Source organism: Colletotrichum fructicola (assembly GCF_000319635.2).
Source record: "Colletotrichum fructicola Nara gc5 chromosome Unknown KSG_Nara_v1_contig08, whole genome shotgun sequence".
NCBI classification, from domain to species: Eukaryota; Fungi; Ascomycota; class Sordariomycetes; order Glomerellales; family Glomerellaceae; genus Colletotrichum; species Colletotrichum fructicola.
This window is the reverse complement of record NW_027094058.1, coordinates 2,195,279-2,221,428: the sequence shown is the minus strand read 5'-3', so window position 1 is coordinate 2,221,428 and position 26,150 is coordinate 2,195,279. Positions and strand designations below refer to the sequence as shown.

Here is a 26,150-nt window from a genome sequence, read left to right as displayed (position 1 = left end):
CCCTGCCACATACCGTAGTGAAATCGTATCGCGGCTGCCGGCGGGTCACTTGGCGTCCCGGTCCTCTTCTCCGGGCGCATCCACTCAGCGCCGGGTCCATCCCGCTTACCGCCGATTTTGTCGTGTCAAGCCATTTCTTCGATTCGGAGCACCGTGCCTGAGCCGAACGATACCCCTCGGAAAAATCGCCGGTACCTGGTAATTGCATTCGGCCAGCAATCGTGGGCTTGGATTGACAGGATAGCACGCATCACAATTAGATGAGGAGGGTCTTGAGCCGGGATTAATGGCACCATTCAAAAGGGTGATAGAACTAAGATGAAGTTGACCTATATCTTGGAGCGTCTTCATTCTGAAGCTCGAGTCACGGCTGTCATTGGCGTTTGGTAGCTGTCTGTTCACTGTTCCCCAAGTAGGTGCGTCCTAGTTGTGTTTAAATAAGTTACCTTATATCATCGAATCCTCGGAGGGAAAAGTCACCACTGGGTTCACATCAAGGGACTACAATCCCAACCCTCATTCTGCCTAAAATAAGGTAAGAAGAGGACCGTACTTGAGTCGGGCGATCGCGATAGCTCGAAACATCTACAAAGACCTGGAGCAGGCGTGACCACATCTGCTGCAAAGCCCGTGAATTTGCAGCATTTCCCATCAGATTCCAGGCTGCAGCGGCCTCTGGGTGCGCTTCGTGAGGCTCGAGCTGGCGAGAATTCTGGGGTTGAGTCAATCAGGACCGTGCTGGGCAGGCAACAGCGGGCTTTAGCGGCTCTCGGCAGCGGCACATCAGCGGGGTCCCCTGCAGGTCACTGGACTTCGTGTCAAAAGCTCCCCACGATCCAGGCAGCATACCCCCCTGTCTCGCGTCTTCCTTTCTCTTTTGCCTGACCGCCGCGTCTCGTGCCTGGCGTGGCAAGCATGTTGGCCAGTGTACTGGCGACAGCTTCAGGGCAAATGTGAATGCAGCCCAGCAAACAGAACTGTCACGGGCTAGCGTTGTGGCGCCAAAGCCATTGGAGGAGCTGAGGTGCTTCCTATGCTGCGGCGTTTGCAATACAAGGTACCTTCGAGGAGGGCATCCGTCAGCTTATTGATGGTGTTTTACCCCAAAGAGCTAACATACCAACGAGTAGACCTCCGTTTTCCAATACGTACCTGCCCAAATCGTGTCGTTGAGCTAGACTCTGCCTAGACGATCCTTTATTCATGTCCCCTCTTTTTGACAACCAACGGTGAAGTCTCGATGTGAATAAGCGAAGAGTAAACCAGTATAAAACAACTTCATCGTTTCCTTCATCTCTGACCAAATCCCTTCCCATTCACCTCAGCTGCATTCCATCTATCCTCCAGCCCGCTTGTCAACTGTTTCAACCCATTTTGTCACTTCGAGGCTCGATTGCTCTTTCCTCTCCACCCCGTCCACTAGCAGTCAGTCACCTTCTCTACACTACCTTAGTTATTTAGGTAGGCTTCTCAACTCACTTGCCAAGTTCAATCTCTGCTCGCGGGCTCCTCTGTCAAACCTACGCGGGAAGTCAAACCCATTGCCCCCGTCACCATGTCTCTCCCTCACCTTCAAGAGTTGCCAGCTCCTCATGTGGAGCTGGTCAATTATATCCACGACCACCCGGAAAAGACGATGATTGATATCATGGAACCCTATCGCAAGTATGAGGGCCAGCTTCGTTCTGTCTTCGCCCAGGACCGCAAGAACCCGGCTCTTGACGACCCTCACATCAATCTTGTGCCATTGTTCAACGAAAACACCAAGAACATCAAGGTTCGAGCGCGTTCTCTGGACTCTGAAACTCAAGAGGAGAAGGACCGCTACATAATGGCCCTTCCAGATGACAAGCGACGACCCAATGGCTCTCCTGCCGTGGTCTCGTCCCTCAAGGAGTTCCAGAAGAACTTCAACGTCTTCTCCGAATCCTCCCTCGTCGATATGAACTGGGATAACGTCGTTGCCGCTGGATCCTCCGTCATCAACACCCTTCTGCCGGTCCCCGCTGAGTTCAACACTTCCAAGCGCAAACTTCGGGAATACTACCACGAGAAGTTCTGTCCGGCATCTGACGTTGATCTCTTCCTCTACGGACTGACCCACGACGAGGCCATTGAGAAGATCAAGGAGATTGAGACTGCGGTTCGAGACGCCATTTTGACTGAGGTCACTGTCGTTCGCACCAAATATGCCATCACGATTGCCTCTCAATACCCCACTCGACATATCCAGGTAGGCATCAAGCGAGTATGATAAGCAAACTTGACTAACATACCGCTCAGATTGTCTTGCGCGTGTATAAATCCATTGGAGAGGTATGTGGCATAATTTCACTTTTCTATCACAACCTAGCCAATGCAGGCCAGACGACGGCAAACAAGCAGCTAACGGCGTCAAGATTCTCACTGGTTTCGATATCGACGCGGCTGGTGGAGCCTACAACGGAAAGCAAGTTTGGGTGACTCCGCGAGCTTTGGGCAGTTTCATCACTCAGATCAACCATATCGACCTCACTCGTCGAAGCCCTTCCTATGAGAACCGTCTGTCCAAGTACAGTCATCGCAACTTCGAAGTCTACTGGCCTGATCTCGATCGCAGCCGCATCGATCCAACCATTTTCGAGCGCAGTTTTCAGAGAACCCTCGGCCTGGCTCGACTGTTGGTCCTGGAACGACTCCCCACATCATCCGTTCGCGACGAATACCTCAACAAACGGAGGCAGGAGAGAGGTCGTCCAGCAGCAAATCGCTACAACCCCCACCAGCTATTTGGCAACATCAAAGACAGCCACGAGGATGAAGTTGCAGACTGGGTTGATGAGACCGACGTGTCCAACTACCATACATTCACAGTTCCCTACGGCCAGCAGTATGTTGAAAAACAAACGCAGATGCAGTGACTCCTGCTGACTAGTGCAGTTTCCATGCGAAGAAGATTGAGAAGCTTTGTTACACTCGAGATTTGCGTAAGCTTTTCCAGCCTTATGCACACATCATTCCCCGACTGACTCAATTCCTAGTCCTCAACGCCGAGTGGAACCAACCCAAGGAGAGGGAGGTCCACCTTCACCGACATCCTGCCTTCTTTGGTCGCGTCGAGGACGTCATCGAAGATTGCTGTGGCTCCTGTCCCAAACCATCAACCCCGGAGGAGGTGGAGGCGGCCGAGAAGGAGGCTGAAATTTACATCTCTGGAAAGGTCTCATTCCTGATCGTAAGTGCTGAGCCATTTCCTCGGTCAATCGACTTACGGGGTTTATCATTATGCATAACAAATTGACTAACATGTCGGCAATAGGACGATCCCGGACGACAGCAAATCGGTTCCTTCAACCCTCTCAACGAGGATGACTGGACAGACATGGCCTACGTCGGAAACACAGCGCGTCTCTCCCAGAGTATTGTGGACGGCGATATCAACGAAGTTCTGGACTGGTTATCCCAGGAAGGGGCCGACCCAAACAAGAGGTCACACACTGGGTTTTCAGCGTTGCATCTGGCTGTGATGGGCTCGACGCCTGAGATTGTTCGTTGTCTTGTCGAGCACGGAGCTAGGTTGACTGCTCGTCTCGCTGATGGCCGGACCGCTCTTCATCTTGCTGCCGAGCGAGGCAATGTAGACATGATCAAGATTCTCATGGAGAAGAGCATTGCGAACGAGGAAGAAGAGGATGGGAAGCAGGATCGCCGCCGCAAAGACATGCGTACCAAGTTGCAAGACGGTTCCTCCCGGAGCGTCCCCGAAGATGACGCGTCAATGAACGGGAACACCAACAACGAGGGCGACGATGAGGACTCTGACATTGACATGGTCGATGCCGGCAATACCGAAGCTGATTCTTTGGCTACAGGATCCTTCGTCAAGGTCAAAGACGAAGACAAGAGCAAGGAAGATCTCGTGCTGGAGGAATTCACCGACGAGCCCGACTTTTACAAGATTGACGTCTTGGCTTGGGATATCCCCTGTTCCCCCCTTCACGTAGCAATCTCGGAAGGACACGAAGAGGCCGTCAAGGCTCTCTGTGAGTTCGGAAGCGACGCTCTTCTCCCAGTCAAATTCCTCGACTCTGAGAAGCAACCCACGGCCGCAATTCTTACCCTTGCGCTTGCCCTATCGCTACCTGTCGAGAAGGCTAAGTCTATGGCTCTCTTGTTATTGAAGCTGGGCGCTACTTCATCCCAAGCGGATCTCAACGGGTGCACCGCCTTCCACCGCTACGTTGAAAACGGTAGCCAGGAGATGATTGATGCGCTGTGGGAGCATGATAAGGCCGGTCTGAAGACCGCTCTAAACCACATGGTGTTTGGCAGCCGCTACTGGGACCCCCAGGCAATTGCTCCTCTTCACACAGCCATCGAGAATGGAGACTCAATCTTGGTGCTCAAGCTACTCGAAGCTGGCGCTAATCCTCAGATCGACTTCGACACCTGGCTGAAGGCAGTCAAATTCTCCAAGGCATCCAACCGACTCAGTACCTATGAGGAAAATAAGAAGCTGTTCCAGCGGTCAGTGACACAGCCCCTGATCGTTGCCATCAGGGGATGTTCCGACCCGGAAATAGCCCTCAAACTCCTCGAGAACGGCGCAGACCCCAACACTTTGACCAACGAATCACACCAGGTCATCTCGGACGAATGGCAACGACGATACAATAAGGGCCAGTCTATTCTGGATCTCGTGCGAAACCAGCTGAAGCACCTGCGCGAGTACAAGGGCGAGAAGACGTCTCTCAAGAAGCCTTCTTTACCCGGCGGCATCGACGACTTCCTCCGAACGTACGAAGAGGGGACTTATCAGCATTGGATGTTCTCTCAGAACATTGAATACCGCAAGGCAAGCTATGAAAGGAAACTCGAACGGTACGAAGAAGAGAAGAAGAAGCACGCAGAGACCAAGGGTGCGTCTGAGAAGATGGAAGCCATTAAGGACGTCATCGCAACGCTCGAGAAGGTGGAGAAGACCATCATTGACAAGGGCGGCAAGACTTTCGAGGAGCTGTACCCCGAAATCAAAGCTCCCGAAGACGACTCGAGCAATCGTGCTTCTTCGCCTGAGGAGAGACTCAACCTATACGACTACAACATTTCTTTCAGCGGCGTGACTGACGTCACTGAAACGAGGAGGGCTGCCTACCTGGAGATGTAAGTCACCAAATCAAGAGCGTCACGTAATGAAGCTAACAAAGTCGCAGGTTTGAGGCTGCATGGGCCGGAAATGTGGACAAGATCAAGAGTCTTACTTTGCAAGCTTGGGGCAAGGATCAAGATGAGCCACCGCTGAAAATTTCTGTCAACGACGATAGACATAATACGCCTTTTTCATTGGCGTTTCTTCGCGGTCATTACGACGTAGCATCGGCAATTTTGGAGATTGTCATGGCTCAGTATGCCCCGGAGGAAGAGGAGGCAACCCGGTACAAGCTGGACAACGGCAATTCCGACGACGAGGACGAGGAGTCCTACGAAAGCGACGCAGATTCCAATGACGAACCCAAGATCATTTCAGAGATCGTCGATAAGAAGTTTACGATTGAGAACATTGGTCAGGTGTCAATGCAAGTCAAGTCGACTGTCAAGCCCATTGAGTTTTTGACTGAAAGCGTGCAAGCCTTTGCGATGGCGAACGGCAAGCCGAGGAACGATTGTAGACAATCCCTGTTCATGTTTGTCGTGCAACAAGACGACCAAGCCGGATTGAAGGTACTCCTCGACATGGCGACCCACTTCGCTGGTCAGAAGCTCATCGACGGCCGACACGGCGAGGAAGAAGAGGATGTCGGAGGGCGCTTTTCGTTCCCGGAAGATGCCTTCCTTCGGGCTGTCCAAGAAGGCAGAACCACAGTTTTGGCCGAGATCATCAGCCGAACCGGCGCGGGCATTCCGCTGGACGACCTTGTCAAGAAGAGTGGCATCGAGATGAAGAGGAAGCCGAGATATTACCAGGGATTGACGGTCTACGGAAAGAAGAGGTAAATAGCTATCATTGTGATGATCGCGGCTGTACTGACAACATTACAGGAAGGACTGGGCAACAGCAGGGCGCAACATGGTTGTCAGGTCGACCGGGATGAAGACGCCGCCCCTCCTCCATGCTGCCCTCAATGGCAACATTGCCAGTGTGGAATGGTTCCTCAGCGATGCCCCGCATCGCCATTACACCGACTTTGGAAAGTCCAAGACAGCCCGGGAAGATCCCAGACTGAAGCATCTCAGCCAGTCGCCTGGAGGGTTCGAGCGCGCCATTTCCAAGTGGCTAGGCATTCAGAGTAAGTACGCCGCAATTCGTTCCATGGTACACTCCTTGCTGATATGGCCATCCAGATGAGCTCGTCTTGCACTGCGCCGTGATGGGACCGTCGAACGAGGCCACCGATAGGACGGTCAAGTACCTCATCCAGGCGTGTCCCAACTCCTTGGAGTACAAGTCGACCTCTGGCGAAACGCCCCTCTGGCTCGCCTTCTTCTTTGGCAAACTCGAGATCGCCAAGATGCTCATCAAGGCCGGCGCGAACCAGATGATCCGTAACAACGCGGGTGACAACATCATCCATGCTGCCTTGGACTGCTCTCCCAAGGCCTGCAGGCTCCGTCCCATGCTGGAAGTCGTCGACTCGAGCATCGTCACCCATCTGTTCCAGCAGCGCAACAACCTTCACGAAAGCGGCACAACCCCTCTGCACTCGTGGATCACCAGCGCCTGTCGAGGATACCATTACGCCTACAGGAAGTCGTACGACAATGACGACCAGATCCTCGAGGTTCTCGGCTTGATTCTGGAGTACTCCAAGGGCTCCGAGCTGGAGGTGCTCTCAGGTTCCGGCGACACTCCTCTGCACACGGCCGTCATGTCCCGGAACAAGCTCCTCACCAAAGCTCTGCTCGAATACAACCCCAAGCTGTTGTACCGCGAGAACGCCGTCGGCCGCACCCCCGCAGAAATCGCCCGCGAGGAAGTGACCGGCGAGAAACTCACCGCGCCGGACACCATCTCCTTCCACTTCAAGAACTACAACAACGACAAGGAACCGCGCGCGCTGGTCAACCGCAATGCCGACACCTTTGTCGATTACAAGAACCGCAGTGCCAGGACGACCACGTCCTTGACGGACAAGCAACGGGTGTGGGAGATTGTCCGCTCTGTCCTCGAGAAGGACCCCGGCAAACGCCGTCTCGTCTCCCTCAACGAAGCAAACGACGTCGCCAAGCGTCTGGGGGAGAAGTACAACAGCACTCGCTACTTCAACATCCGGGCGCGCAACGACGAGTACGCCGATGCCGAAGAGAACGAAGCCAAGGAGGAGAACAAGGAGGATTTCGCGGCTCACTCTCGGCGGGCAAGAAGTACTCAGGCTTGGTGCTTCCCCGAAGACGATGCACAGCCCAAGTGTGCGGGCTGCGGGGAGAGACACGCCTGACGCCAGGACGTTTGTCAATGTCGAGTGCCGCCGAGGAAGAAGCTGAGACAAAAACTGAGACAAAGACAGACGGCTCGATGATTTGTATGATTGAATTGATTGTTCGTTTGTACGCCCTATCTGGAAGGATGGACGTTAATTATCACGGGTCTTCGTGGCCTTTGCTCCAGATAGCTACCAGATTGAAAATCTCGTTACCCTCATCTCCCTCGCTCTCATCGTTCAGTGCGAATTCTATTGGCTATACCGGCTTAAGGAGAGAATTACGAAAACGGTGGCCTTGGTCTAGACCTCTTCTGCGATGCTAACTCAAGAGATCGTAGAAATTCATGATTGAAGTCACCCGCAGTAGATATCATTGGATCAGTTGCTATTAGATTCACGCAGAGATGGATATGGAAATGACTTTTCCCAACGCCTCTCCAGCTCTGCCAAGCACGTCCACAGAGCTATCCTATGACACTCGCTCAGACTCCCTGGGTATCTCGAACAAAATCCACTGCTCGTCACCGGCAATCGTGGCCCTAGTCTCACCATCTGCACGTTTCACGTTAGTGGTAGACGGGCATTAGAGGAAGGCCCTCATCTTATGTAGACCTCGATCGTCTCCATGTCGCCAATGTCAGCATCCGCGACGGTAACATCCTCTTCAAGCTCATCACCGTCGAACATGAGCGTGATGGGAGCATCAGGCGCCAAACCACGCATCTTGCGAAACAGTTCCATAATCGTTCCGATCTTTGTGGATGGTCGCACCGATGTCTTGAGGGGCTCGTCCGTCTTGGTCTTGAGTAGAACCTTGATCTTCTGCTCCTCGGGCTCGGCCTCTACGACCTCGTCACCCCCGTCTCCGTCTTCGTCGTCGGAGTACTCCCCGCGGTCATGCCTGCGTTGCCTCGCCACTTGCCTCTCATGTTCCTCCCACAGCGCCGGTGTCCACATCTCCATGTGCACCTTTGTCCAGTCTTCCTTGAAACCGTCTTGCCCACCAGCTGTCTTGCGATACTCTCCCTGTAGATCGAGACTATAGAGGGTTGTCAAGTCGTAGAGCCTGTGCCCGCGCCAGGTGAGGAAAACCTCATTTATCTCTGACTGAGGAAGGTCCAGTCGTCCGCTGTGCACGTCTATCCATGCGTTGCGGAGAACCTTGATCGGTTTGGACAGGGTGAACTTGAACTGCTTGCTGACGACGCCGGGTATGTCAGAGGTGACGAAGATGACCACTACCTGTTTCGCGTCCTCGCTCTGTTCCCTCGCCAGCCTCTCTTGAGCTTCTTTCCGCTCTTTTGCCGCTCGAATGTACTCCGCCATCTCATCGTCGTCGTCTTCCGTGGCAGCGGGATTCTTTTCTTCGAATGGATCATCGTCGTCGTCGTCTATTACCAAAGGAGAGGGATCACGGTCCTCAGGAACGGTTTTGCGGATGGGAGACGCATCGTAAATATCATCCTCGTCGTCGTCGCTATCGTCGATCGAAATGACAGGCTTCGATGGCAAAGGTTCCTGTTTGCGCGGCGTTCGGGAAGCAGCGGCGCGTGTCATTCGCTTGGATGGGGTCTCGTTACCGGCTCGTTTGGAAGGCGACGGCTTTATCCTCGACTCTGGGGACTCGTCGCTTGTACGGGAACGTTTTGACGGCGGTGTGTCTGGGCCTCTGCTACGGTGGACAGATCAGCATCATGGAGGGGTGGCGCGAGGCTTGAGAGGGATGGTGGTACCTGAGATCCTCATGCTGGTGGTAGGTTTCGTGGAACGGATCTTCGCTTGCTCGTCTTGGTGAGGAGCCCCTTTTCGCGGGAGAAGGGGCTTGCGAGCTCTTTTCCCGCTCAGCCTGTTTGCGCTTGCGCTGTCGTTCCTGCTCCAGTCGCTCTTGCTCGAAGACGCTGGCGCCACGGTTGAAGAGGCTAATCCCGTCATCGTTGTCCTCATCGTCGCTATTATTGACCACTGGTTTCGGTGCAGCTTTCTGGCGCAAAGCAGTCGGCTTGAATGGCAAGCGCTTTTTCGGCTTCGCTGCGTCTGCCATCGTGGCGCGGCTGGTTTTCGATTTTGTTGGAGAAAAACAAAAAGGTGATGCGATGCGATCAAAGTTGCGTTGCAGGGGCCAACAGGAGGGTCGATGAAAAGCCGACGGACGAAAAGATACAGTAGCCAACGGCTGGGGGTTTTTTGGAAGGGCAGTTTTCGACAACGTAGAAAGAAACGGAAAGCTCGGGGGCTATGCCGGAAGAAAAGAGGCGGCAGGAGAGAGCATCACGGCCATGCGCCCCGAGAATGAATTGGAAGGCGCGCGCATTGTGTTGGGGGGCGGCGGTCGCTGCAGTGTGGTGTGGTGTGTTTCCGTGGTGAGAGCGCAAGAATTGATTGCTGGACCCCACCTGCAGTTGCCTGCTGCACATTTCAGACCGTGGGGTGTGCGCTGCCCAGGTAGCCTTACAGTGCGAACCATCCTGGGACCTACCTGAGTACCTATCTTTTGGAGCGACCAGTGCAGGTGCCTTCCACCAGCCCCGCTTTGGCCGTCAACCGCATCGGCGCCAGCTGTTTGCCAGCCAGCAATCTTCGAAACATCGTCAACGCATCCAGTGCCAGGATCCATCAGCCTCACTCACTCACTCACTCATCACTGCCGACTGCACCTTATACCCACCGATCGCCTCCATCAACCTCACCTTATTCCGGAGCAAAGAGCTTCACAATGGAGAACGGAAACATCAGCCAGGGCGAGGGTAAGGACCCCTCCAGCTTCCTCAGCGACATCATTGGCAACCCCGTCACTGTGAAGCTCAACTCGGGCGTCGTCTACAAGGGTGAGTGATTGGTCATGTTGAGGCTGGAAATACTCGGCATCTGCGTGTATGACTTGGTTTGGGGAGCTAACACGCTCGACAGGTGAGCTGCAGTCTGTTGACGGCTACATGAACATCGCGCTGGAAAAGACTGAGGAGTACGTCAACGGCGTCAAGAGGCGGGCGTACGGCGACGCGTTTGTGAGAGGAAACAACGGTGAGTCAAAACTGTCCCAGCAGCTTTGGAATTATCATGCTGATGAATGTTGTACAGTCATGTACATCTCCGCGGACTCGTGAGGGAAAGGAGGATGAGAATTTGATGATGGCTACGCGGGGGGCTGAAGCTGGGCACTGCGTCTGCAGATGATACTCGTCGAAGACGCTCATCACACAAAAACAAAAATCTACCAAGCATGAAATATACCCTCAGTTCCCAGCTCATCGGTCACCAATCACAACCTCGAAGTCCACGCGAAATATGTGACGCCATGCAGCGCAACCTCCCCCTTCTCATTCTTCTCGACCGTCTCTCCCGCCAGAATCTCATCAAACCTGTCCTTGAAACCCTCGGCTGCCGCGCCCTCCAGCACAGCAATCTGGCTCAGCGTACGGATACGGTTCCACACCGCCTCGGGCGTAAGCCAGACGGTGAAGGGCACCTTTTCCTCGCCAACAGGAACGCTGAAGAGGGGCATCTTCCGCCCACCCTCGAGCACAACGTCCTTGACGGCCTTGAGCGGGTTCGGGTCGAGCTGCCGGTCAAAGACGTCTTTCCAGACGAAGTCGCGGAAGCGGGGCTGGCCGTCGGTGCCAAGGCTAAAGACCAGCTCGTTTAGTGACTGCTCCCATGGCGTGCTGGCTTGCCAATGCTTTGGCTTGTTGTCTATCGCCATTGTCAGCTGGGAAAATCCTTTAATTCGTGAGCGGATATCGTAATGGAGAAGGTCTTACAGTCTTCAATATTCCAGATCAAACCCAGCACAGCTGTAGGTCTCAAGACGCGGTGGATCTCCTTGAGAGCATCCTCGTTTGCGAACCTGTCGGTGTCAGTATCTTGCCAACGGCAACTCCTCACGCTCCCTTACCAGTGAAAAGCCTGTTCATAAGGTCATGTCAGCGGTGAATCATTTGAAGCCAAAGTGTCTCAAGTCGAGCCTGAGAGGGAACGGGAGACTGACCTGTCCAACAACACACGCATCGCCCCACTCCTCCTCCAATGGCACCTTGGCCGCAAACCCATCCCTCACCACCGTGCCCTTCAACGCCTTCCTCTCCAGCTCTGCGCGCATCTCCGCATGAGGCTCCACAGCCACGACATTGAAGCTCTCGTGCCTAGCGGCCAGAACCTCTGTCAATTTGCCCGTGCCCGCCGCCAGGTCGAGAACATTGGCATGTGCAAAGTCGGCAATCTTCAGATGCGACAGGAACCGCTGCGTCGCCTCGGGCGGGTAAGAGGGCCGGTACGCGTCATATGAGGCCGCGTCCGAGAAACCCTTGGTACCGGGGTGAAGTTCCGTGGGAGACATGTCGGTTTGTTCGCCTTTCTATATCTCCAAGAAAAAGGCTAGATCCGAATGTTTAACGCTAGACAGTCGACAGTCTAGGCGATGGCCAGCATGTAATGACTCCAAAAGCCGAGATTCTACGTGCACAGACGGAATAGATAGATACTCTCGGAAGGGAAAAGTAGTCGCGGGAAAGCTCAGATGTCCACGTTGATATCCCTCAAGGCCAAGGATCCTTCATCGGCGGCGCACGTCATGTCCGTTGAGCCACTCATGCCAGCGTGGGGTGGGTAGGGAGGCAGGGGCCAAGCGAAGGAGGGGACCCATGGGAGGCGTGGAGTTGGGCATATCCGGCGGCCGGTGCCGAAATCGCGGAGGTTGCGCCGAAGAACGGAGCAAAGAGAAAGGCACCTCATACAATGGTGGGAGCCGAAAATGCGCTTGCCAGGTGCAAGGATACATACATGACGTTACAGGCTTACTATTGGGCTTACTTTATGCTGCTTGACCCCCCAGCCTTGACACCACGCTTTCTTCTCACAAGTCCAAGCAGTCAACGCATCCGAGAGCGAAAAGAGACTGATCGAAGAATCACTGAACCTGCACGGCAATTGTTCTTGATTCTTCTGTTTATTCTTTCTATGTGATTGATGTTGTTAAGGATAGTCGGTGCCCCTTCCATTTTAGAGGCCTGACGATGGATTCCATCGCATTTCCGATCGTCTGCTGTTTCCCTCCTTCCCTCGCTGTCTCTCCTGCTTGTAACCCCGCCCGTAGATATTTTTACAATCCTCAAACGCCTTTGGGGAGCCTCCTTTTTGTTAGGCGCTAAGATTCCTTGTCCTTTTCCATCTACCCTGCCCAGCATTGGCAGTTCTACTAATGATACATTGTTATTTGAATTCCAAGTTGAAGAAAAGAAAATGCCTCAAGACATTGAAAAAGTAACTCGCTGTGCCAACCAATGCTGTTCATCATGTACTGTCCTCAGCCTGAATCTTCCTGAACAGCGTGGTGCTTTAGCTCCGGCTGCTGCTGCTGCTTCCACTGCTGCCGTCGCTGGGGTGGCGGTGATGGTCGTGGTGGGCGGTAATGTACTCATCGGGCGCGAACGTAACGTGGTGCCCCTGTTGAGAAGGCAAAAGGGCGTGGTCGGCACCGGGAGTGGTGACCGGCGAGCGACTTGGGCTCGCAAAGGGGTCGGAAAACTCGCCACCAGGGGAACCCTGGGGGACAGTAGAGTAACCCTTCTTGCCGTTGTTGGGGATTTGAAGGCTTCCGGAAAATGAACGAACGCCAGTGACCTTGGGCTGAGGAGGGCTGCCACCTCCGCGAGCGTTGTTCAGGTGACGGTTGACAGGAGGTGGGCGAATAGGGACTCTGACGTCGACGCCATAGTCCCCGGAAATACGATCGGTTGGGCCATACTCGTCGTCGTGCATGGCCGCGGCTCCGGCTCCGCGAGGCTGGTATGTCTGGTATGTCACATTGGCACTGGGCTCACCCTCCAGACGTCTCAAAGCATCTGCTTGACTTGTGACGCGACCCTGAGAAGACATGGACTTGGGGCGATAGGTCTGGGGGCCATAGTTATTGCCGCCACGAGAAGACGATGCCGGAGAGTTGAAAGGATCGGAGTTCGTGGGAGAGGAAGGCGAGACGGGAGCTTGAGCGACGTACTTGCCCTTGCCTTTGGCCGAGTTCGGGGGAGAGTCGGTAGCGGGGGTGCCAGGACGAGAAATCCAGATGCCATCGACCTCGATACCAGACTGGATAGCTCGGACGCCGAAGGGGATGTCGGACTGCTTTCGCGGGGGAGGAAGACCGGTTGATTCCATCTCAGAGGCGTGAGCTCGCTTTTCGGCATCGATAATCTCAAGTTTCGCCATGTAACGATTCGTCCACCATAGCTTGACAAAGCCAATGGCGAAGACGACGGCGATGGCACATGCAAGGACCTAGAAGCAACCGTTAGATATGTTGCAGATCATGAAGGACAACTCAGCTGGGAAACATACGAAGGTCATCTGCTGCCACAGCTCCCAATCCACGAAAAATCTTCCGCCCATCTTGATGGTGTTTTCTTATGACTGAATTCGGGATAGAACGGTGAGTAAGGTGATGATCGATGAGATACGCTCAGTGGCCGAGCAGGGGGCAGGAGGTGGTGATTGAGATCAGATGAAAAGTGGTGATGGTGAATGATCGGAGCGCTGCGCCGGTCTACTTGAGGCGATGAAAGAAGTGAAGAAAAAAAGTCTTTTCGGACTGAGGTTGGTTGTTGTGACGTCCGCCTCTTCTGCTTTCGGCCAGACCCTTTTTCGAATGCGGCAGGTGGCACTTCGGATGAACGGTGTAAGTGGCACGCAATTAGCCCAACCGGTGTTGCTGGTAGTGAATACAGCCGGGACAGGCACCGTGTCTTTCAAAGGAAGGAAAGAAAATCAACCCCAACACCTTAGACAATATTATGCCGGATTGTCGTGTTCGGCGGCTCGAGGCGATGATGTCGGAACAAGGTGACGAAGGGTTGGTACTCAAACCAGACCAAAACGACTGCAACTCCGTTGAGTATTAGTCAAGACGAGCAGCACACAAAAGCAACCTCGTATTCAGAAGGCAACGGCAGATATTAAACCCTCGGCGGTGAAGAGGAAACAAAACCCATGTGGGAAGCAGTGTCCAGGGTGTGAATGGTCGGAAGGGTGGCAGCAGGTTTTGTATGAAACAGGGTACACGGCTAGCAGCAGCAAACACAACTCATCACATCGCTTGCACCGTCTACGATGGGGAGAACATACGCAAGGCCCAGACCTGAACCTCGAAAGCGCTGGACTGGGACTAGACTGACGGCAACCGTGGACCATCGTCCGTCTCGGGCAGAGTGTGTCGACAGTGGCTGGGCGACGTCTGTTGCCGAAGTGGAGATGGGAGGATTACTGAGGGTACGGAGGAAGAGACCACCGGCCGAGGACGTGCGAGGTTGAGCATGTACTACCATAAACGTCCACGTCCTCCTCCATCAAGGGGCACTGAAGGTCTGGTGTGGTGGTATCGAGGCCGCGGGCGATTCCTGAGCGCTGTTCTCGTACTCATAGTCCGCTGCAGAGAGGAAGTCTGGATCATCCCTGCTCCTCCATCTAGATCCCATGTCGCGGATCGCGACAAGACACTATGCCCGTTTGCGTTGGGCTGATGGCGTCTTGAAGAGGCTCACACTCGGCCAACAGCACTGAGCCGGGTCGCCGCCATGTCGGAATGCTCTGATCTGGGTTGACAAGTTGGGCACGGCGAACGCTCGCTGAGTTGAGGTGCGAATGCGTAGTGTGACGCCACTGAAAGCTGCGGGGGGATTCGCCAGACTCTGGAAGAGAAGCATTCGCAGTGTGCCACGACAGAAAGAGGTCTCAAATGGCCGTTTGCGGAATGTAAGGTACGGGACGGGTAGCCTTAGCTGCTGATTTAGCGCCGAAGGAAGCGCGGCAGGCAAGCCACACCTGATTTCCAGACCGGGACCCACGAGAAGCTGCTCGCTCCCACGCAGCATCTTGGCTTAGGGTGGGTGCTGTGTTTGTCATGCATGTTTGCGGCAAGAGTGAAGCCGCCCTCTGCCACGTTCTCGTGATATTGAGTATTGTTCGCTGGCTGCCACGGCTCTGTGCGCTTTTGTCTTGACGTGAACGTGTTTGATTCTAGAGTTTCCGTGTCACTTTGCATTCCCAGGCCGCTGGAAACTTGGGGCCTGACATGCGACTCAACTGGCCACGCTTTCCGGCCGGCTGCTGGCGTACCTCATCTGGTGTGCTGCCTTCTCGCAATGCTGCAAAGGAACCTTAGACTTGAATGCGGCCCACGCCAGTTGAGAAGCGGGCGGTTTAACGCAGGAACCGGCAGCAACGCGATGCACAGCCTCGGGGGCCGCTTCGGTCGCGGTACCCCTGGAGATCTCACTTTCGGGTTGATCTCCAGTCTGACTCCCGCATGTTGCAGTATGCGGCAGTGTGTGTGCTCTACATAGCATCGCATTGCGTGTGGAGCACAGAGGGCTTCGACCTGAAAACAACGATTGGCCTTGGCGAGCGACGTGCAGGGTACGATCGAGTGCGACTCTAGCGGCGAGGAGGAGTGTTTGAGCATCTCTGCTTGTGACGACCGTTAGCAGTCCATCGCAAGTCGTCTGCTCTGCTCGGACACTCGACGGTCGATCAAATCATATGCTTCTTTTCTTAGCTGCTTGGATACCATGGCGCCGGCCTAGCGCGCCACCATGTGGCTCCATAGTGAAGACTGAGGAGAACAGACGTCGTCCCGTTACCGCAGTGAGATGGCACGATGCCCAAGTTGAAGGCCTCCTGGGCCAGGTGGGTTGCTTGAGTTGATTTGACTCGGCGCTTGATGTCAATGCGGTTCGTAGGCGCCACTGGCTCGTCCTTCCCACGGACGCTTGGAAATTACCTGCGTCTCAGCGCCATGCAATCCGAGTAGACCATCGGAGCACGTCGACGGCAACCAAGTGGTCCAAAACCAAGTTTGAAATTGACAAATTGATATGCCATGAGGCTTGTTGTTTGTCAAGCTCCCAGAACCACGGCCATGGGGTTGTCACAAACTGTGGAGGCAGCCATCGTAAGGTCCTGACATGACATGCCAGGACATTTCCACGAGAATCACCGGGAACCAAAACGATGCACTATATTTCATGATCTGCTTCGGTTCCAGATTTTTAGTCGAGGCGTCTGTGATGCCAGGTCGACATTCGGGGCAGTTCAAGGTCCTCAGGAGAATAGCAGGCCCATTTCTTTGTCTGCGTAGATGTTCGGTGAATTTTCCACGCAGGTCCATCCAAGCTGCAGCCTGGGTAAACGACGGAAACACGGGTTGACTATGCCAGTAAAACGCACGCGACCGTCAGATTGTGAGCCGCTGACGGCAACACCAATGATCACGGCAGCCAGGTGGTTACGATCAGAGGGTAACAAAGACGACGATTAGTCGCGTCGCCGATGGCAGGCCTTGTCGCGCTTGATGTTCGACGTTGAGAAGCGACTGCCAACCAACCAACGTAGCCTCGCCGAAAGCTTTTGTGATCGTCTCACGACAAAGAAGTGTTCCACAGCAAGCCCAGTAGATCAGTCCCAATGCGGCTTTTGCTGAGCGGTACCACTCTTGGTTGGCAAGGACAGGAACAAGAAGGTCATGAACAGATTGTTCGCCAGAGTTTTCTAACTGTCCGTTCCAGCGTCGCGTCAATCCGACTCGTTACTTGCAATATATGGCACCAGCCGCCTATTGAGCCGACATCCTGGCACCTTATCTTTCAAGCCAAGGGAGCTGCCGCCGTCGGCTGTCGAAACGCAAGTATGTAGCTACGCCATGTCTGCAACGATGGGTTGGGGCGCCTGCGCACTCGATCAGCCGGACAGGAACCATAACGCGGGGCTGCCTTCTCACGATAACTCAATCCGGAGGGTACTAGCAAGCCATTTTTTGCTGCCGCTGCTAAGAAACTGCCATGCGTCGGCGAAAATAGGGTGTGGTCTTCGGCAGCTTACTCAAGCTTTTTCGAAGATTGAAGCGCCGCCGCTACGACAAACACAGCCTTTAGGTCAAGTGAGTGAGGCCATCGTCGGCGTCAACGAGAATAGTCGCGCGGCGGCGGAGGGGGAAGTAGATATGATCTCGAGTCAATTCGGTACGGTGTTGGAAGGTGTTACTTCCGCTTGCGTCCGATGTTGCATGGAATCGTCGATGACGGTAAAGTTCTCAACCAGAAAGCCGTACCTGAAAAAACAGCGTCCGGCTTTCTGGTTAAGAAGGCGTGAGACTCCCCTCAATTGGCGGAAAGTCGGTCATTCCGACCAGACCTTCGTCGGTGCAATTCGTTCATAAGATGGCCTTCCTCCGGTGTGGTATATGACGACTCCTTCCCGTTCAATTTTCGGATTGGACGATACTCTCTCTGTATGCCAGGGGTGTTCCGACCGGCTGACTTGGTGTGCGACACCGGCATCCCCGTTGACCGGCGTGCTGATCACGTGCTGGACGGCATTCCAGGATTCCAAATTTTCGTCGATACCGTCAAGCTGGCGCCGGAAAGCGAGAATATGGCTCCCGGCGACTGACCGAAGAAGTTCCCCGTTCGGGAAAGTGGTGAGCGGGCGAGTTGGGGGAAGGAAGTGGATGCCGATGAAAGCGTCATCCATCTGATAGGCGCGGGATGCGCATCAGACTCCGACGCGGTCAATCAGGAACGGCTGGACGGACATGATGCAGGTCCGCGGTGGCATTGGGTGCAGAATGGAAAACCGGCGTGCCGATCGCGCTGACTTCCTTCAAACCCGGTGCCGAGGCATCCGGGGGCGCACCGTTTGTACGATGTGGAACGCGGGACCTCGTACTGTAGGGCACTGCGATGCTTGTGAGTGACTGCTCCGTGCAGATAGGACTGAAGAAAGGCAGCGATGGCGGTCTTGGAAAAAGCGAGTCTGGACCCGTGACTTGGTCTCGGCCTCTCAGCAACTCCACGATGGATGGTCGTTCTTGGGTGGGACCATTTTAACCGCTGGAGCCAGAATAATCAGGGCAGTGAGGACAGAGAGGGCATGCCGTAGCGGGGATAGCGCTGTACGGACGTGGTGGATGACGGCAAGCGTCACCCCATCTTTGCGGACGGGAGGGCAGGGTCTCTGCAAGGCAAGGCGGGCTGGGCTTACCTACCCAAGGGCGAGGTACCTTGCGTCTGATGCAATCAGCGTGGCCTCCAACGTGGCGCTGCGTAGCGATCCGACGAACCTTGGGCCTTTTAGGGTGGTTGGGTTGGCGGCTGACGGACGGCCAGGGAAAACATGGGACAAACACATGTCATTGTGCCTTGCCGACCCAGGTGCCCTTGCCATCCACAAGTATCCGTACTCTATCCTACTACGTACCTACCTTACAAAAAGCTTTCGCAGCAGGCTCGGTGCGTCCGAGTGCCCGGGCCGTCCATAGACAAGTCTTCTCGCCGGTGCAGTTGCGCTTCCTTCCAAGTTACCAAGTTTCCCGTCTCCCCGCGGCAGGAATCCATCATTCCCGTCCGTCGCTCTACGTGAGATATTCGACGACGGGTCTGCTCGGGCCAAACCAGGTCCCCTAAAGATTGGAACCTTTTACTTACTGTGTAGTACCGTACCTTACTAAGTAAGGACCCCGTTGAGGCGAGGTCCGGAGTGGTGCCGTTACCTCATGATCCAATAGATGCAGCTGCAAGAAGGTCATTCGTCACCTTCAAGTCTGCAAAAACTGCCCCTTCCCTAGTCCCTGAGGGGCAGTAGTGCGTACCGCTTCCTGCAAGTGAATGGAGTGCAGTCCCATTGCCGTAACAGGCGGGGAGAGAGGAACAGACGGGAGGGGAAAAAAGAAGCAAGACCGGAGACATGCCAAAGACAAGGGATGAGGGAAGCCACTGCCCAAAACCTGCAGGTTCCCGCCCGATGATATGGTTCCTGCCTTCCGGGTCTCTTCATTTTTCCAACTTCCGTGCCTCCTACCTACCGTACTACCTTGTCGTCTAATCATCTCGTCATCGTCTGAGGTCCTCATCAACTACACCCTCTGCACCCTCTGCTTACAGCCACACTCGGAACCCGCACCTCCTGCTTCTGCTTCGCCTTGCGCCTCAACTCTCCTCCACAAACCAAATCCATCTCCCCGCCCCAGACCAATCCAAGTTCGAGTCGTGCAACCAAGCCACCGCCTTACTGTACACCAAGACGAGAGACCCTTGGAACGGGCAACTTGCAATACACTACTAGACACCAAAACCAAGACACACCCGTCAACCTCGACCAACCATACACAAGGCCTAGCAGCCCGGACGGTTAAGACTTCCCATATAGTTCATCACCGTCCCGTCTATCCACGTCCTTGCTACCACCCCGCCCTTCCGGCTCCACTGCTTTATTCCTTTGCAAACACAAAGCTGCCAGCATCACCCTCGAACGCCGGACACAGCTTAAACATCCGCTCTTGACTTTTCTCGCACACCGCTCTCCGACTTATAACCCGCCCCGGCACGATTACCCGTCTTCGAACCACCATCTCATCGCCTTATAACGAGCATTGCCCATTCGAAAAGCACTTTCCGACGTTCCCGCCACCCCTCCATCCACCATGCCTACTATCCGCAACCCATTCGCCCGTCGCCCGGGTCCAGCAACCTTTACTCCAGACGACACCGCTCGCACAGATGGCGAGAACCCGTCGCATCCCGGCTTCGAGAAGCAGGACACCGTGGGCTCCAAGGCCTCGTCTTCGTTGAGCGTGAGAACATCCAAGAGCCAGGACAACGGCGAATACAAGATGAGCGTTGTCAACGATAGCGGTGTCTACCTCCCTGTTTGTTTGCACTTGATCTTCAGGCGTGCTTGAGACATCGCTAATGCACCTATGCAGCCATCTCCAACTGAGGAAAAGGGACTGTGGCCGCGCAAGTACCTCGGCTCGGGTCGCAACTCTACAGACACTCGCACCGACAGCGGCGAGATTGAGCACTTCTCCATCTCGAGAGAGTCGTTCGATTCCTACAGACGGTCTTTCGTGCGTTGCATCTATGCGAGGTTATCGTGACACTACCGCTGACCGCAGCTTACCTGCAGGACATCTCAGCACGCTCCCCAATCCCCCAGACCGATCTCCCCCAACGCCAGAGCCTCGACTCCGCACGATTCCCGCGCCTGCCTCGATCCGCGATTGACAGAAGGTCCGACAGGGACCTTCCCACTGCCGACGAGGGCTTTGAGGATGTCGGCCTGGACGACCACAAGCAACAGCCCAGCCGTAAGCGCGGCCTGTTCTCGCGCTTCGGTGACTCTGACCACAAGGAGCAGAGCGCTAATTCCCCAAACGCAAGTGTGACCCGCTTCCTGACCGGACGAAAGCGCGGACAGAGCGGAGGTCAGGAACTTGGCACAATCGACATTGAGCGACCAAAGTCAGCGGCCTCTGTCAGAACCACCGAAGTACGCTAATCCTGTGCGGCATTGTTTATTCGATTTGTACATACGATATCCTGTGCGAGATTTCGAACGGCGCAGGATCTTGGCGTTACTGGCTGGGTTGGGCCCTGGAAATGGGACGCATTCGCTATGACATGATTAGAGTTGGGCCAGCCTACGATCCGGTCGGGCTGGGCCGCATTATGCATATACGAGCGGCAAGAATCAGGCCCGGCAAAATGAGCTCGCCGTCTTCGAGGCTGGTTGTCTCGTGAATGAGCTCTTAATGATAATGATAACAGATACAACTTCACAGACTTGCGCGGACTTGCAACATGTGCGTGAATGAGAATGAGAATGAGAATGAGATCGAGTGACGATAGGTGTGTGGCCGGGATAACCCCTACGAATCACAGCATCAGAAGCTTTACGCCACGGAAGCTCAAGGGCGCAGATTGACAAACGATCCGAATACCGGAGGCCCAGCGGAGTCGGACCGGCCAACGTTTCCCAATCGCTGCTTCGTTGTTTGACGTGATATCGCAAAGATTGCATCCCGCCATGCACTTGTCGCACCAGGACCCATTTTCTCGGGATTTGTTCACCTTCGTGAAACCCCACCTTCTGATACGTAATGGAGGGGCAGAGGAAATGCGCGCGAGGGAGAGAGAGAACCCCTCTGTCGCCGGTGACTGTTGTCATTGCATCCTTGTCAAACTTTCAGCTGTTCTTCTATGGGGAATAAAGGTACTGCGGCTCCCAACACTTGTTCATCGTCGTAGATCATTGCCACTCCATGATCGAGTGAAACCTCACGCCCAGTCAACCGCCCATTCACCCCGCGACAATTTCCTCCAAGCCAGTGACAAAACTTGCCCCGCCATCCCATCCCATCCCGGACCAGCATTACAATGGCTGGTGACATTCCCGCCAACGGCACAGGCTCCGGCCCGGAGGACGGCATCCGCAACCTGTCACTCGCTACCCGCACCGTCCACGCCGACGATGGCATCAGCTCCCATCGCGCGGTTGCCCCGGCCATTCACGTATCGACGACCTTCAAGTACAGTGCCAACCCCGATGACCTCCGTCCAGGGGACAATACCGACGTGAGAGCCCTTCACTTTCTCATTTGAGTCTGTCCAGACTGACAAGTAGCCAGCCCAATGCGCCCGCCGACTCTCACGTCTACTCCCGCTACTCCACCCCGAACACAACCCGCTTCGAGGCCGTTCTCTCCTCCGTCCTCGGCGGGCCCTCTCTGACCTACTCCTCCGGCCTGTCCGCCTTTCACGCCATGCTCGTCTACCTCAACCCGAAGCGCGTAGCCATCGGCGGCGGTTACCACGGCTGCCACGGTGTCATTCGCATTCTCACCAAGCTCAACGGCCTGAAGCAGCTCGAGCTCGACGAGGCGTCCCTTGACCAGCTCGAAGCCGGTGATGTGTTGCATGTCGAGACCCCGTTGAACCCCACCGGCGAGGCGCGTAACTTGGCGTACTATGCCGAAAGGGCGCACAAGGTTGGGGCTTATCTGACTGTCGATGCGACGTTTGCGCCGCCGCCACTGCAGAACCCCTTTGACTTTGGTGCGGATATCGTGATGCACTCTGGAACCAAGTACTTTGGTGGGCACTCGGATATGTTGTGCGGCGTGCTGGCTGTCAACCCGTCCCGCGCGGACAAGTGGCTTCGCGGCATGATTGAGGAACGTTGCTACATCGGAAGCGTCATGGGAGGCTTGGAGGGCTGGCTCGGTGTCCGGTCAATTCGGACGCTCGAGCTGCGTGTGGAGAGGCAGAGCAAGTCTGCCACCAGCCTCGTTCGCTGGATTGACGACGAGATCAGGAACAACCCCACCGGTGTCGTCGGCAGTGTCGTTGACAAGGTTGTCCATGCTAGTTTGCAGAAGGACGAATGGTTGAAGAAGCAGATGCCTGGCGGTTTTGGTCCCGTTTTTGCCATCTGGTTAAAGGATGCCGAGGACGCGAAGAGGCTTCCGAGCAAGATGGAGCTTTTCCACCACGCTACTTCGCTAGGAGGTGTTGAGAGCTTGATTGAGTGGCGGGCAATGAGCGATCCTGGCTGTGACAAGCAACTTCTCCGTGTTAGCATCGGCGTTGAGGCGTGGGAGGACTTGAAGGACGATTTGCTCCAGGGTTTCAAGAAGTTGGCCGAGGAGAAGAAGGTTTAGATGTAGATGGCCAGACACAGAACAGAATAGAGCTTTATACGAAGAGAAGGGGCGCAGCAATCGTACTCTTACTCCAATAGTATTCCTACACCTTGTACTCAACGCTCCTGCTGTCGTCGTCTTCGCTATCGTTCCCCGTCGTCGTCCGTCGTTATCTCCGCACTCTTCACAGTGGGATGTCCAACGATCCATCCGCGTTCATGCATCCCCCCAGCTTGTACCTCGTGGACTCAAAGCTATAAGTATGTCAGCCATGTCTTTAAGAGAAGTGAAGTAGAGGGGGGACTAACGTAAACCGGATGCTTCCGGTGACCATGCACCGGCAAGCATCGCAGTACCTGAGCACCGCCTGCCGTCCCTCTCCCGCTGCCTCCGCAAGAGTGTTTGCGGCGCCTTCGAAGGTGGCGACGGAGACGGCGAGATCGGCTAGGAGAGCGTCAACCGCTTGCTGCGGCGACTTTCCCTCCTCCACCATGAGGATGGGGACGGCATTGACGATGCTCTCGTCAGCTCTGTCGTCCTTAGGCTATTGTATTTGTTAGCGAGGTATTCACAAAGGCAGTGATCGCTTCAGTAGGTAGGTGTTGAGACGGGGAAAGGGCATGGGGGTCGAGGGTATCTAAGGACGTAGTGAAGGCACACACACGAGCCAGAGGGATAGGCAATATCGCAAAAGGTCTTCGAACTTGATGCCTTAGTTCGTTTGATCGTCTGATTCGATGCTTATGGCAGTTGCAGGAAGATGAATAGGAGGACAGGCAGTGCATGGCGTCAGAGGCTTCGAGGCGGCAAGTGGCCGTTGATTGGGTAGAAGGGTGGATAATTCGATGGAGGGGAAGAACGGGGACGGCGGGAGCCGATGAAAAGGAAGCCCAGGAAGATGTGACCAGGGAAATTCCCAACCAGTGGAAGGGTTTGCAAGTAGTGGAACGGAGGGGTAGCCTACGAATTGGCAGGAGCGAAACTTACAATCTCCTTCTTGAGGGAGAGAATGTCGTTGGTTCTGTATTGATGTCAACGCTTTGCTCCCCGCCCATTTTCTCTGCATGGGTATTAGGACCTACTTACATCCAAATACCTCTGCTCGTCTCTGCCCAGAGGGTCTGCAGTTCATTCATGCAGCGAATGTTCTCTGGGAAGCTCTCTCCCAGGCCGTACTCAATGAGGGCGCAGAGGGTCCAGACTGCCGCCGTTCCATGGCGCAACTCTTTGTAGGCCTCCATGCTGGGGAGAGTACCGCGCAGACGAAGACTTTGCTCTTCGTCGCAGTTCTCGATGTAGCGGCGCATCTGGTGCATGAAAGTCTGCCTTTGTTCTGTGTCTCGTTCAGCATAGAGTGTCCCCTACAAAGAGTATGAATTCTCCCACCAAAGTTGTAGGCCTTGCACAGCTCTGCTCCAATAGTAATCAACTCAGCATTCACATGATCGCACATGGTATTGTGAGTATTAGTGCTGGTAGTGCTGAGACCCAAAGCTTCGTTGAGTACACGGATGGTGTCGTTGCGATGTGTCTTTGCTCTCGCCAGATTGGCACTCAGGTCGCCACCCTGCTGATCAATGGCATCATCCCAACAGAAGAGCCAGACGATGTAGAGCGCAAGAATTTGAATTTGGTTCTGGTCTGGATGTGGGTAATATCTTTCAAAGTAAGCCTCAGTCAGCAGTTGCAGAGTCTTTGAGAGGGTTGGTGATACTCACAGGCTCACAAATCTGGCGTAATTGGCTTTTCGGTATTTCTCTCGAAGTCCCGGGTTCCGGACCAATCTATTTAAATAATGTGTTAGTTATTTGTTTTTTGTTCTCTTCGTAGACAGGCAACCAACCTATCAAATGCGCTTTCGACAACAGGTATGATTTCCTTGTAGTTGGTGTTTGCGTCCACCGGCCAATCCTTAAAAAATTCCCGCAGGTCAGGGACGTGAAGAATCTCTCCGCGAAGTGCTCCCAGGATTTCCTGGGCTTCGGAAATCAGTGACCCCATCCTCTCCTTGCTGGAAAGGTAAGATCTTTGCAAGTCCAAAAAAAAAAAATGATGGAAAAGGGGTGAAGCCCAGGTGCAGTGACCAAACTGGAATCCGCTCCTTTTTGGATGTTTGCTTCCCACTGTTGAATGGGATAATTACCGAGACACCCTTGTGAGAAAGCCCAAACAAATCTCAAGGCCTGTTTTCTTCGGCTGTCGAAATGGGAACTGGGCTGATGTTTGCTTGTCAAGAAGCCTGGTGCATTGGGGGGAGGGCTATTTGACCTCGCCTTGGTCTCGAGGTGGTGGGCTAGGTGAAGTGTCTGGGGAAGATCATTACTTGGGTATCGGGAAGGTGAAAGACTTGGACGGAACGCGAAAAGTAACAATTCACCATAGTCACTGTCTTCTCCTGCAGGACTGCGATGGGCCTATATACCCAACTCTAGTCCCGTTGCCGTCACCCAAGCCCGGTGAAGGACCAAGTGGTCTAGAGGTATAACGCTCTGTATCGTTAGTTTGAACTTGGGATGAAATCTGAATATCAGGTTTCGTAGGGTCGCGATTCAATTCCGCTCCCGAGCTTTTTGCTCATCGACTTTTTCGAGCTTCTAGCCACTTCCCTGCCAGAGGAGCAAGGAGGAATCATTTTGCGGTCAGCTGAGAGCTCGTCCTCTCCAGAAACCCAAACACAAGGAGTTGACTCTCGGGAGGGACTCCGTACGCGAGATGGAAAGGGGCTATGTCTCCTTGACTGATGTTGATGCGCGCCACCTGCCTTTGGTGCCCGTCCTTCCCGATGTCCTGGGTTCTGGTTTTCGTACCCCCTGTCTACTTCGGGCGTACTGAGAAGGAAGCGAGACAATGACATATACAGCACTTGTATACGGTATGGAAAGTACATGAATGCTGTGATAGACCTGTCAACTCGTGTTGGCAGAGGTTCACTTGCATCTCCGGATTTCATCCTTAGAGGGGGGGAGTCGGTCGACCTTGGAATGTTACAGGCGACATGGCATCCATCGCTTGAAGCTGGCTTCGACTAACAAAGGACTGGCTCGCTGCATGTCCGACACGGTAGGAGCATGTGACTCGACATTCTGCAGAATCTGCGGAGGCAGATACCCGAGGAATCGCCACGACCTCTAAGTTCTAGAGGCCAGCAGAGCGAACTTATAACATGACAGCCGCCGGCACTTTGTCTTCCAAGGATTTGCGGCTACTTACATCGTCTCACTGACATGGGTCTGCAAAAGCCAAGGTCCGAGACCATCATTGCATCCGCAAACCGGGTCTGCTCCCGG

At 54.5% G+C, this 26,150-nt stretch overlaps 9 protein-coding genes across 9 annotated transcripts; 4 read left to right on the top strand and 5 right to left on the bottom strand.

Annotated features, from left to right (window-relative positions):
- Window positions 1-1,555: 1,555 nt before the first annotated feature.
- On the top strand, window positions 1,556-7,415 carry MIMI_R883 (Uncharacterized protein; the record flags this gene model as incomplete). The annotated part of the gene is made up of 9 exons (XM_032036974.1): window positions 1,556-2,233; window positions 2,284-2,316; window positions 2,400-2,869; window positions 2,920-2,966; window positions 3,021-3,214; window positions 3,299-5,142; window positions 5,193-5,969; window positions 6,019-6,266; window positions 6,322-7,415. 9 exons carry the CDS (start codon window positions 1,556-1,558, stop codon window positions 7,413-7,415), a joined length of 5,385 nt encoding a protein of 1,794 aa, XP_031892704.1.
- A 582-nt stretch (window positions 7,416-7,997) lies between these two features.
- Window positions 7,998-9,441, bottom strand: CGGC5_v013695 (uncharacterized protein; the record flags this gene model as incomplete). Its single annotated transcript, XM_032036961.1, has 2 exons — window positions 7,998-9,069; window positions 9,134-9,441. 2 exons carry the CDS (start codon window positions 9,439-9,441, stop codon window positions 7,998-8,000), a joined length of 1,380 nt encoding a protein of 459 aa, XP_031892579.1.
- Window positions 9,442-10,113: 672 nt separating this feature from the next.
- On the top strand, window positions 10,114-10,504 carry LSM6 (U6 snRNA-associated Sm-like protein LSm6; the record flags this gene model as incomplete). Its single annotated transcript, XM_032036949.1, has 3 exons — window positions 10,114-10,225; window positions 10,308-10,421; window positions 10,479-10,504. 3 exons carry the CDS (start codon window positions 10,114-10,116, stop codon window positions 10,502-10,504), a joined length of 252 nt encoding a protein of 83 aa, XP_031892576.1.
- A 155-nt stretch (window positions 10,505-10,659) lies between these two features.
- On the bottom strand, window positions 10,660-11,733 carry CGGC5_v013693 (putative methyltransferase; the record flags this gene model as incomplete). Its single annotated transcript, XM_032036938.1, has 4 exons — window positions 10,660-11,090; window positions 11,159-11,244; window positions 11,293-11,303; window positions 11,386-11,733. The coding sequence occupies 4 exons, from the start codon at window positions 11,731-11,733 to the stop codon at window positions 10,660-10,662; spliced, it is 876 nt and encodes a 291-aa protein (XP_031892577.1).
- Window positions 11,734-12,731: 998 nt separating this feature from the next.
- On the bottom strand, window positions 12,732-13,781 carry CGGC5_v013692 (uncharacterized protein; the record flags this gene model as incomplete). Its single annotated transcript, XM_032036925.1, has 2 exons — window positions 12,732-13,670; window positions 13,731-13,781. 2 exons carry the CDS (start codon window positions 13,779-13,781, stop codon window positions 12,732-12,734), a joined length of 990 nt encoding a protein of 329 aa, XP_031892407.1.
- Window positions 13,782-17,029: 3,248 nt separating this feature from the next.
- On the bottom strand, window positions 17,030-17,915 carry CGGC5_v013691 (uncharacterized protein; the record flags this gene model as incomplete). Its single annotated transcript, XM_066152963.1, has 4 exons — window positions 17,030-17,111; window positions 17,164-17,202; window positions 17,265-17,311; window positions 17,703-17,915. The coding sequence occupies 4 exons, from the start codon at window positions 17,913-17,915 to the stop codon at window positions 17,030-17,032; spliced, it is 381 nt and encodes a 126-aa protein (XP_066007739.1).
- A 1,948-nt stretch (window positions 17,916-19,863) lies between these two features.
- On the top strand, window positions 19,864-20,607 carry CGGC5_v013690 (uncharacterized protein; the record flags this gene model as incomplete). Its single annotated transcript, XM_066152962.1, has 4 exons — window positions 19,864-20,088; window positions 20,146-20,289; window positions 20,349-20,529; window positions 20,603-20,607. 4 exons carry the CDS (start codon window positions 19,864-19,866, stop codon window positions 20,605-20,607), a joined length of 555 nt encoding a protein of 184 aa, XP_066007764.1.
- Window positions 20,608-21,598: 991 nt separating this feature from the next.
- Window positions 21,599-22,881, top strand: CGGC5_v013689 (putative trans-sulfuration enzyme; the record flags this gene model as incomplete). Its single annotated transcript, XM_032036901.1, has 2 exons — window positions 21,599-21,796; window positions 21,850-22,881. The coding sequence occupies 2 exons, from the start codon at window positions 21,599-21,601 to the stop codon at window positions 22,879-22,881; spliced, it is 1,230 nt and encodes a 409-aa protein (XP_031892399.1).
- Window positions 22,882-23,047: 166 nt separating this feature from the next.
- BOT2-3 (Presilphiperfolan-8-beta-ol synthase) lies at window positions 23,048-24,864 on the bottom strand (the record flags this gene model as incomplete). Its single annotated transcript, XM_032036890.1, has 7 exons — window positions 23,048-23,117; window positions 23,172-23,407; window positions 23,851-23,884; window positions 23,950-24,196; window positions 24,250-24,521; window positions 24,582-24,647; window positions 24,707-24,864. 7 exons carry the CDS (start codon window positions 24,862-24,864, stop codon window positions 23,048-23,050), a joined length of 1,083 nt encoding a protein of 360 aa, XP_031892398.1.
- Window positions 24,865-26,150: the final 1,286 nt, after the last annotated feature.